The sequence below is a fragment of the Neodiprion pinetum genome, chromosome 5 (genome assembly GCF_021155775.2).
Source record: "Neodiprion pinetum isolate iyNeoPine1 chromosome 5, iyNeoPine1.2, whole genome shotgun sequence".
NCBI lineage: Eukaryota > Metazoa > Arthropoda > Insecta > Hymenoptera > Diprionidae > Neodiprion > Neodiprion pinetum.
Genome location: NC_060236.1, coordinates 23,507,924 through 23,518,321, shown reverse-complemented (window position 1 = coordinate 23,518,321; position 10,398 = coordinate 23,507,924). Strand labels below are relative to the sequence as shown.

General features: G+C 39.8%; 2 protein-coding genes across 3 annotated transcripts in view; one reads left to right on the top strand and one right to left on the bottom strand.

Annotated features, from left to right (window-relative positions):
• The window catches only part of LOC124218524 (neurotrimin), a 409,542-nt gene that overhangs the window by 167,128 nt on the left and 232,016 nt on the right, over positions 1–10,398 (bottom strand). The gene's annotated exons all lie outside the window — the stretch shown is intronic.
• On the top strand, positions 2,341–8,465 carry LOC138190312 (cytochrome P450 4C1-like). 2 transcript variants are annotated; one of them, XM_046625039.2, is made up of 12 exons: positions 2,354–2,755; positions 2,847–2,953; positions 3,021–3,111; positions 4,452–4,637; positions 4,739–4,808; positions 5,004–5,130; positions 6,763–6,841; positions 7,042–7,157; positions 7,323–7,391; positions 7,509–7,698; positions 7,831–8,010; positions 8,205–8,465. In XM_046625039.2, the coding sequence occupies exons 1-12, from the start codon at positions 2,578–2,580 to the stop codon at positions 8,372–8,374; spliced, it is 1,563 nt and encodes a 520-aa protein (XP_046480995.1). In that variant the 5' UTR covers positions 2,354–2,577; the 3' UTR covers positions 8,375–8,465. The 2 variants fall into 2 exon arrangements, with proteins under 2 accessions (XP_046480999.1, XP_046480995.1); XM_046625043.2 differs by lacking the exon at positions 7,323–7,391 and having other exon boundaries at positions 2,341–2,755.

The following is a 10,398-nucleotide window of genomic DNA, read 5'->3' as shown; positions in this document are numbered from 1 at the left end:
GATGGTTGAATCTCATCCTGATCTTCAAGCGAATGCATAAGGCTCATTCGCTTTACGGCGTTACCCAGGTCTTAAAAAAGAAGCATTGTATCGTTGTGTGCATCTAAGGCACTGCGGAGAAAATCATTCGTTCGCTTTTAAAACTTATAATATTGACAAAATCACACTTTGGAAAGGCGTAATGATTTTATTATCAGTAATAAATTGTTCATTCAAATAATATGAGCCTACGCGAATCGAAAATGACTACTGTTTCAAGTATATGCGCACGAGGCTAAGTCAACGGCACGACTGTTTATAAAGGAAATACATAATTATCAGTATTATTATTGATTGGCCAATCAATTGAAACGACACCCGATTGGTCAGATCCACTCAACGGAAACGTCGCACACGGTCGACTCCAGCTCTGGATGAATTAGGGCACCCTGTATTGAAGCAACTAGTAGGTATCAGTTTGACTCTCGGCTTGATGAGGTAAACTGCAATGTTTAAGACACGTCGGCAAAAAACTGTTTCCGAACGCGTCTTCAACGCGGATTCGAAGACTTATTCAACTTATCTATCTGAACCGGTTACAAAGTAAACTTCCAGTATCGCTTATATTTTATTTTTTTATATCTACGACAGACTCGTGTTAAGGTCAAGTAGTCAATCTAGTAACGTTAGGATGGCTATTTGTAATCCAATGAAGTGAATATTTCGACGTAAACCCGATTAATTTGCATTCCGGATCCATCGGTTTCGGTTGATCAAGATTACACTGATAATTGCTCATCTATCAAAGAGACCAAGGTTCCGGTCCGATAAAAAGTATCATTAGATCTTTTTATGCAATATGGAAATTAAGTCGATATCGAAGGACGATGCTTTGATCAGCGCTTGGCGTGGTTATCGAAATATACATGCGGCATAGTGGGTACGGAATTTTTGATCCAGGGTGCGTTTCACTAATTATTTGTAACTGCCAAGACAACAAGTCCAATGCAGAGAAAGGTACAAGTAATCATCAATTAGATTTGATTTTTCGACGAGTCGCGTTACATTTTCAATTTTGCCTTTGAGTGGCCTGTTTCGTTCTCCGAGTGAATATCAAAATTTTTCTAACATCAAACGCTCAAGAATTGCTCTGCCAAAATCGAGCCAAGCCTAGCTTCTTTTTCGCGTTGGTTTGTGAATTATCCGATACGATGAATGGGCTGATTCTTTGGACTTTCGGAAAATATGCAAAATACCAATGATGGGACGGTCATCAACCCGATCCTGACAACGAGTCAGTCAAAGTCGCCAGTGTGGCTTAACTCAGACAGAAACTCCTGCATGGATACAACGATTCCTCGTGAATATGTTCCGACAATGGATGAAGTCGAAGTACCCAAAATGATACTCTGCTAAAATCTACGGAGCCTATTGCTCTAAGAATCAAGAAACTTTCAAACATGCATGCATTTTACCGGGACAGCATAATCCGCGTGATAGTACTCAGATAAGAGTTGAAGCTTTCGGATTATTAATTGCGAATAATGCGATGGCAATTGATATTTTAGTCAACGGTTGTGGCGACTATTTTGACGTTCGCTGCATGGAGTGTCGGCACGTTTTACCAGGGCTTTAGAGTGACCGCAGGTTCAGTAGTCACTGCGTTCTGACAGCATCACAGGATGGTTTGTTATAACCGTGCTTGGTGTACGAAAGTTATTGAATCCAGTTTGTTTGTTTGACAAATTGTAGAAAAAAAAATTGTCTTACGTAGAGTCGTGAAGCGGAAGATCCATACGAACTCAATGTAAGATGTACCGAATGGGTGTGGGAAAAATGGCCGCTGTCGGAAATGACACGGATGAGATATTTTTCAATAGTAGCTTTGAGAAACCGATTGCTTTTGATCACACTCACAGTATAAATAGTAAAAATCGGTAATTTTCAGAGTCTGATCACTCGCGAACAACCATACACACGATTGAACAGAATCTTGTTATTAGAAATGTGGTGACTTCTGACACGCTAGATGACTTGGGACGCTGTAATTACGTCACGTACAACGAATTTCCTGGGTTGAAGGATATCAACTTGTTACCGTTGATGAAATATTCAAGACTACAAGTAGTAGGCAACTAACTCCGAATACCGCGTTAATGAAATTCTAACGCACAAGAAGAAAATGAATACAATGTTAGCAAGCTGCTTTACATCTGAGTTTGAAAGCAAACCGGATTTGTACGATAGGCTACGAGTAAATTCAGGTTCTACGCTCACTGATTCCATGTGAACATTAAATAATTACTATCCTTGAAAAAGGGAGGGGGAAAAATGTTCGATCATTCTGGAGGTGATATGTGGTGCGTTGTTCTCCAATTATATAAAAACAGAGAATCTGGTTTCAGGTTCCAGTGATCAGTTCGATCAGAGCGGATACAAAAATCTTATCTTCCCTCAGCTTCGAATACCGCTTGAGTTTTATAGAATCTAACAGAGAGAAGCGTTGTAAATCGACAGGCCGATTTCACTGAAATTTTATACACAAATTTCTGAGATATGTAAAGAGAGCAGTGTTTCGGGTTTTCACTGAATCGTAGGATGGACCCTTCGACGGTAGCCACGCTTGCGGTGGCATGCTTCGTATTGTACCGGATAATCAATTTTACAGTCAAGCTGTTTAAAGTTGCATTGCTCTTCGAATACCCGCTAAACGCTGAGGAATTACCGAGTCTGCCTTTCATAGGCCATGCGTATCTCTTTATTGGCGGTAATGAAGGTAAGCAAGATCCTTTTCTTGTCGAATTGGTTAATGAATCTTATGTGACGAATAGTATTATACTAAGGCACTATAAAATATGCAATTGCAGCCATATTAAACAGGATAAATCAACTGGGGAAAAACTATCCTACGTGGTGTCGAGTTTCATTTGGTAACAATCCAGTGTACTTCATGACTTCACCTAAACATCTGAAGGTAGAGTAGTCTGATCATAATCGACCACGTACGGAACTTTGAGATCTGAGTTGGTTTGTCATTTCAGGAGATACTCCTCACTCCGAAGACCATTGAGAAAAATTACTTCTACGAAATCGCGCGACCCTGGTTGGGGGACGGATTAGTCACAGCTCCTGGTAGGTGAACGATGTTACTTTACTATTTGACTTCAAGCGAGATGTATTGAGCCTCAAAGAGTTTCATTGCGGACAACTGAAATCGAACTGAGTGATCTGGCTGTAAGCTTCACATGCGTGAATGACGATTCATGTCTTTTTTTTCATAATAATTTTTCCAGCACATTCAACTCCATTTCCTACTGGTACTGGTGGACTTCATATGTCGCGTAATCATGGCAATAATCATCGTGATTACTGACGTGAATCGTGAGTGTTTTCACGTCCACACGTACGTTGTCACGATGATAATCACGTTTATCGGATCATGTTTCGCAACATCTTAATTGTCGGCATCATCACCGTGTTGGATTCATTCATTTGCCGGATCTGAAAGATTGAAAATGTACGTGACGTACGATCAGGTTAAAAATCTGTCTGATTGAAAACATAACGAATCGAGATTGAAACGGAGCAAATGAAGCCAATGAAGTCGAATCTAATTCAAGGAAATGTTTGCAAGGCAGATGAAAACGTTTCATTTCGGAATTTCAATTATAAATATCTTGTTGTTATCACATAGAGGAAATCGCATCATTTTATCATTTTTTCACTGAGAAATCCGTAAAGTTCGTCATGCTGCATTCAAAAATAGCTCGATCCATTCGCAAATCAACTTCTTATGAATCGTGTAAGACAGATTCTTTTCTCAGTGCGTCGGTTCGCAAAGAGAGTATGGTACATGTGACCTTAATCACTCACAGATAGTAAATTCCTGATTGGACCAGAAACACGTCATTGTTTATTACAGTTTGACTTGATGTAAGACGATCTGTTGAGAATTCGATCAGAACCCAACCCGGTTATCATTTATTAGAATCAGACAAGCAGTATCGATTTTAAAAAAAAACAAGTGTATAATTCTGGAATTTCTCTGATCTAGTTGATATAATAAGGTGATTGCAATTGAATTTCAGTATGTCAACATCTTCGCCGCCATTTCGAAAATTTTTACAGTTGAATATTTCTAATTTTTTTTCGACAATTAGCATCACTGACACTGATTGAAAGCTCGGTTTCATCAGTTTTTTGTTTCCGCATTTCTTCGACCTTACTGGACAACCTATTCATTATAGAAGAAAACGAAATATTATCCGTCGCATATTGATATTGAAAACCACCCACTGACACGTGTATTATAGATACTCCCCTATCGCTATGGGAATTGGATTCCAGATATACGAATAGATGACCAGTGAATACATTTGGCCATGTTTCTCTATCGAAATGCATCTCTTGGCCAATTAGTCTGTGTTGATATTCAAAATTTTTGCCAAATACTAGAAAATTTTTCGTTACAGCGTCAGTATGGGAAGTGCACCGAAAACTAATTCAGCCGTCCTTCAACTCCGTGGCTCTCAAGTCTTTCGTCGAAACATTTGCCACTCTGTCAGGGACTCTGGCCAAAAAGATGGAGCAACACTTGGACGGATCGGAATTCGAAGTACGCAAATACGTTTCGCTGTGTGCATTGGACGCAATCTGTGGTAAGACAGCTGTAATTTCGGGAGAATCAATTATCGCCATGTGAACAATACATTTTTTTTTGTAATTCGAGGCAAGTACAATTATACTTTACGTGTCACAGCGACGGCTATGGGCATCAATCTGAAAGCAATGGAGTCCGGGAAATGTGAATTCGACGAAGCAGTAACTAAGTAAGTAAATTGGAGTGCATTTTTCGTGGTCACCACATTATCTTGCTCAATTACACGTTGTTCTCAAAACCCAAAACCTAATCACTTTATTTGGAGCACAAGGTTGTTTTAACAATCCTACCTGAATCTTGGATTCATATTTTTTCAAGTAACCAATGCTAATCCTCAGATTGTGCAATAATTCTGTCTTCATAGGTTGATAAATACTATCGTCAAACGAGCCATTAGCCCTTGGCTGTACCCAGACTTCATTTTCAATCGTACTCAACTTGGCACGGACCAAAGGAAACACATTAAGTTTATACAAGAGTTTGGTATCAACGTAAGTGCTGGATATCTTCATTAACATATTCACGGTATGCATTGGTGATGTCATTTTGCGGACAAAAAGTACCCCATCACCCGAATCCTTTGCGGAGTACTTTAAGGGGGAATGAGGCAAGATAACCTGCAGGACAACTTCAATCGAGAGTACGGACGAATCATTCTCTTAAAATTCATTTCTTTGACATATTGAGTATATGATATAAACGATGACAAAACTTGACGATGTATTCGGATTCAACATTCATTTCCACTGGTATTCTGATTTCGCGTTGTTACCGTTCGGCACAGTTTCGTTCCGATATTGAAAGTTCTTGCAGTCGATTGTTTGTTACCATTCGTTTGGAAGCATATTGTTTGAGCTGACTCAAGAGGTAGATTCATAGAACAGAACGAAGTAACACGTTATTTTGTAGTTGGAACGATTCACGACATCTACACCGACGTTTGTTACGCGCACTTTTGCTCCACTTGACCAAACCCGATGAAGTCACCAAGCACTCAACACTTGCATAATACAATAATTCAACGACCTGCGATAAAAGCTGAAAGAACAAAATTGAGCTCACGCTTCGTCGCGAAACTCAGGCAACGGCCACTAAACATTGAGATTGATTGAGTAATCCTACGCCCACTTTTCGACACACAAACTGAAACATGGCTCTCCCTTCTTCGACTGGCCGCTACTCCATGTCTCACAAAATTCTATCGCTGGAAATGAAATCAGCGCTTATCACTTCGCAGCCCTACGATTATCTCGCCATCTTCGTTGTGGGAGATTTCTCTCTTTTCGCAGATTAGGCAACTGTTTCAACACTTGTCTTTCTCACTTTTATGTAGATTGATTTGGATTTCGTGACCATGGTAGGTGATCAAATTATGAACTCGTCGGAAATGGTTATTAATGTGATGCATTTGAGTCGACGTTTCGATCTAGCCCGGCCAGCCATCTTCGGGCTGCAATAATACAAAAACTACGAAGACATAAAAAAATTGTATGACTATCCCTTATAATAGGTGGTGTTCAGAACTTTTGTACGTGATCTGATATTGATACAAATTAAATTTATGTGTGAGCGGACAGTGTAAAAATTAGTTGTACAGTTAGTTGTTCAAATGTCGCTTTCAAGGTTGCAACAAGAATTAAGATAGCTTACAAAATCATCGATAGATTCCCACATATGCGTGACGTCCTGATCTCGCGTGACTTTCATGATGTTACCGTCGATTCTTCGCTCAGTGCCGCCAAAATTCGATGAATAAAAATTAATCAATACTGAAGTTTTACTCATCCGCTGGCCTGCACAATTTCCGCCCTCGGAGTTTCAGATCCATGACCCTCGTCTCCGTGCTATTTTCCAATTTTTTTGCAATTATCAACACGTATTCCCTGGTATTGCGTTCCCGCAAGGGGTTCAAGAATTCGTTTGTAACGGGCATCCACATGTCCCGTTATAAGTTATGAACGATAAGCATATTTCCGTAATTGTTCCTTCTTGTCTGGGATACGCATTAAAACGAAGTACTTGAACAGAGCAACAATTGGTGGACGTCTTAATTTATCACAACGGCCAAAACGCGGGTGTAAACTCTGAGGGATAAATTAACATATAGTACGGTTCCATTTCAGGTCATCCGACAGAAGAAAGCAACAATCGTCCGTCGTAGTGATCAAGGAGTATCGGCCGATAATGAACAAGATTCTTTTGGCAAGTACCACACAATCCAGATTTAGTCTTACAGTACCACGATAGAGTTTCTGTTCCATTGGCCGTGAGTTGTACTTGAGGCTTTCTGCCCAACAATTTCGACATCTAAAAACCAGGATAACAGTAGATTTCTGGTGCCGTTCATGAATGGGTGAGGTGTGCTGCATGCCGATTCTTTTAGTTTCACATTTTTGTATCAGGTAAGTCCGCGGCTGGACCTCAGATACTGATAGAAAATCTCCTGAGACTATCGATCGACAACAAAACACTGACAGATGAAGACATCCAGAATCATGTTGATACGATGATCGTAGCTGTAAGTATAACACAGTGATACTGTCATCGCGGCGTAGCTTGAATAAATTGTTATACTTGTCACTTTTGTGATTCATTGAGAACGGAACAGTTGGTCCACCTAGACCATTGTCAACTCGCTATAAGATGCATCATTTGCAATCTCACCATTAATATTCTCTGTCAGGGCGCCGATACAGTGGCCAACACGATGAACTTTGTTTTGTTGATGTTGGCATCCCACCAAGATATTCAGGTGTGTTTGTTATGCAGGTATACATTATGTAATGATCTTACAGAAGCAAGCATTGCGTGTTGTTTACCTTTTATAATGCTCTACGTACAATGATTCGCTTTTTGTATCATCGTTTAGGAAAAAACATACCAAGAATTGTGTGACATTTTTGAAGAAAATGTCTTACACGATGACAGTGAAGAGTTACAGTTTACGATGGATCACTTGGCGAGAATGACGTACATGGAAAGAGTGATCAAAGAAACTATGCGCCTGTTCCCGGGTGCGCCACTAATCGGCCGTGAAGCAACGGATGATTTGGAGTTAGGTTCGCAAGCTTCCGTCATTTAGTCTATTTTTCTGCTATCGTATCTCAGTATTTCCCTTAATATTAAGTGATAGGTATGTCATTCGAAGACGGCGTATCGAGTTACTCCTACAATGATCAACCTTTTTATAGGCCAATTGACTTTGCGAAAACGGACTTCGGTCTTGCTTAATATTTTCGCCGTTCATAGAAGTGAGAAATACTGGCCCGACCCTCTAAAATTTGATCCAGACAGATTTTCATCCGAAAGATTCGCGACACAAGAACCATACTCATACTTACCATTCAGTGGGGGACGAAGAAATTGTATCGGTAAGGAAAGTACTATAATTGACAACGAACTTATATCGTTATACTAATAATTCATCGAGATTCTCCGACATCGTCATCAATTTCATATTTGGTGTAATTTTAAGCGAAAGATTATTGCTCAGAGTTCAAAACACGATTACAGACGTACCGATGCCATGACTTCCAATGACTGAACAAGTTCTTCTCAATTTCAGGATCAAAGTACGCTATGATCTTCATGAAGATAATCACCGCAACGATTCTCTGGAAGTACGTTCTGACCAAGGATAAAGTGATACCAGTCAAAGATTTACGGCTGACGTTCGATCTTTTACTGAGATCTGTTGATCCTGACACATTCAGGATTAGGAGACGCGTTAAATAGCATGCTTTTCAGTAAAGCAACGTCTACTGCATAGTATAACCCACGTACAGTTATCAATTATGTTTCGTATTAAAGAATGCAAATAACATTACCACACTGCACAATTTCATTGACGTTGAAATCGACTGGTCTTTAATCTCAATCAACGGGGCTTTTCTCAGCTCGAAAGCGATTAGTGTTAGATACGATCGGTCTTTCTTGTCCTAGTCATAATATTTTCTGAGAAACTGTCCGATTTACTGAGAATTTTCGTACAAAATTCTCGTCACTTTTTTTAGCTATCCAATATTCTCTAAATAGTGGACAACCAAGAGCACGTAGATATTGCTTAAGAAAAAATGACTGTTTACGTGCGGAAAATGATCCTGCGATGGGCAATTTTTTTTCCTCGTCCATTTCGTTGGCAATGGAGACTTTCGTCCTGTAGCACGCCGCCCGAACGATAAACAGCGACGCGCTACCGGCAGATATTCTCCATTGTCAACGTTAGCTACTGGGAAAAAAAATTAGCTGTCGCAAAATCAACTTCCTTCCTTATAGGTGCAAGCCATGATACTTGTATCAATATGGTTGAAAATTTTCATTCCATAGTGATATTGCTGAACATGAAATTGCCAAAACTGAACGTGTAGTGTTGAACGATACATAGAGTAGAAAAGAACAAACGGAACCGAATGGTTCTCGAAAGATATTCATAAAGAGTCAGCTTTCTCATTTCCAGTGCGAAAAGCCTATTTAACGAAATGCCAAAACACAAATCACTCTGTTTTTGGCTGAACTTAAGTCGACATATGCTTATGAAATATGACAGGTTTTGTGTCGTAACTTCTCGGTGTGACAGACTCAATAGTCATGTTTTCTTCGCCGTAGAAGGTGATATTCACGAAGGCTTTTCATCGCAGAATGGAATCTTGACCGGTAGCCGCTTTCGTGGCGGCGTGTTTCATATTTTACCTGGTAATCGAGATTATAGTCGAGCTTCCGAATATCGAATTGCTTTCGGAATACTCGTCCGATGTTAAGGGGTTACATCCAGTCCAAACTTATCAAAAATTATTATTCTTTTTCTACATAATAGTCTGGTCACATCTTTTACGAATGTTTTCGCTCGAAGCTAACGGCGAATTTTCAAAATTTCCAATTTCAAAATTGGTTCCTGTGACTACATTACGTGTACCGAAGAAGAAGATGTAAGCTGCGTCAAGTAACGTCCGAGCCGAACAAGCTAGTAAATCGGTTAAACTGATCAGCCTGTGATTGAGCTGTGAATGCGAAAGGTCTTTCATGCGACAGAGAAATCGCCGATTGAAGGTCACAGATATTTTAATTTCATCCGTTACGAAATTTGTGTTAAAACAAGAGTCAAAACCGACGCGTTTATACCTGAACCACATTTTCCGGTGTGATGGGGCTTCTATCTCAAACACCGTTTCATGGATTAACTTCAAAATTCGCATACACACTCCTTTCAGATTCTGCACGCGTTTTTGATTGGATTTTTCGATAAGGTTCACTACTTTTCGATGATACCTGAAATAGGGGCGATTATCGATTTAAAAGGCGACGATTCTGTTCAAATCGTCATGCATTTATCATTTTTTCGAATATTCAAAACCCCGATCGGTGAAGCACAACTATTGTCATCTACGTTGAGACACATTTCGAATTTTCAATTCCAGATATGGCGCTTCGCCACTATAACCCGTACTGCTTAGTTTCGCGAGAAGCACAGAGGTTCAATAATATCGTATGGCTGGAAATCTTGAACGTCTTTTTTTTCAACAAAACCCGACTGTAGATACATCACAATAGTTTGTGATCACTAACCAATGATCGATTTATAATCGATTACTTCAGACGTTTTGGTCCCTCAACCTTACTACTGTCAGATAATCTCTGGAAACTATCCGACGACAAGAAAACACCGACAGGAAAATCGGTACGGGATCACGTTGATACAACGTGGGAGGGGTTTCAATTTTCTTCTTTCGGGCAGCGATTTAACGGCCATAGCAGGCTTCTTC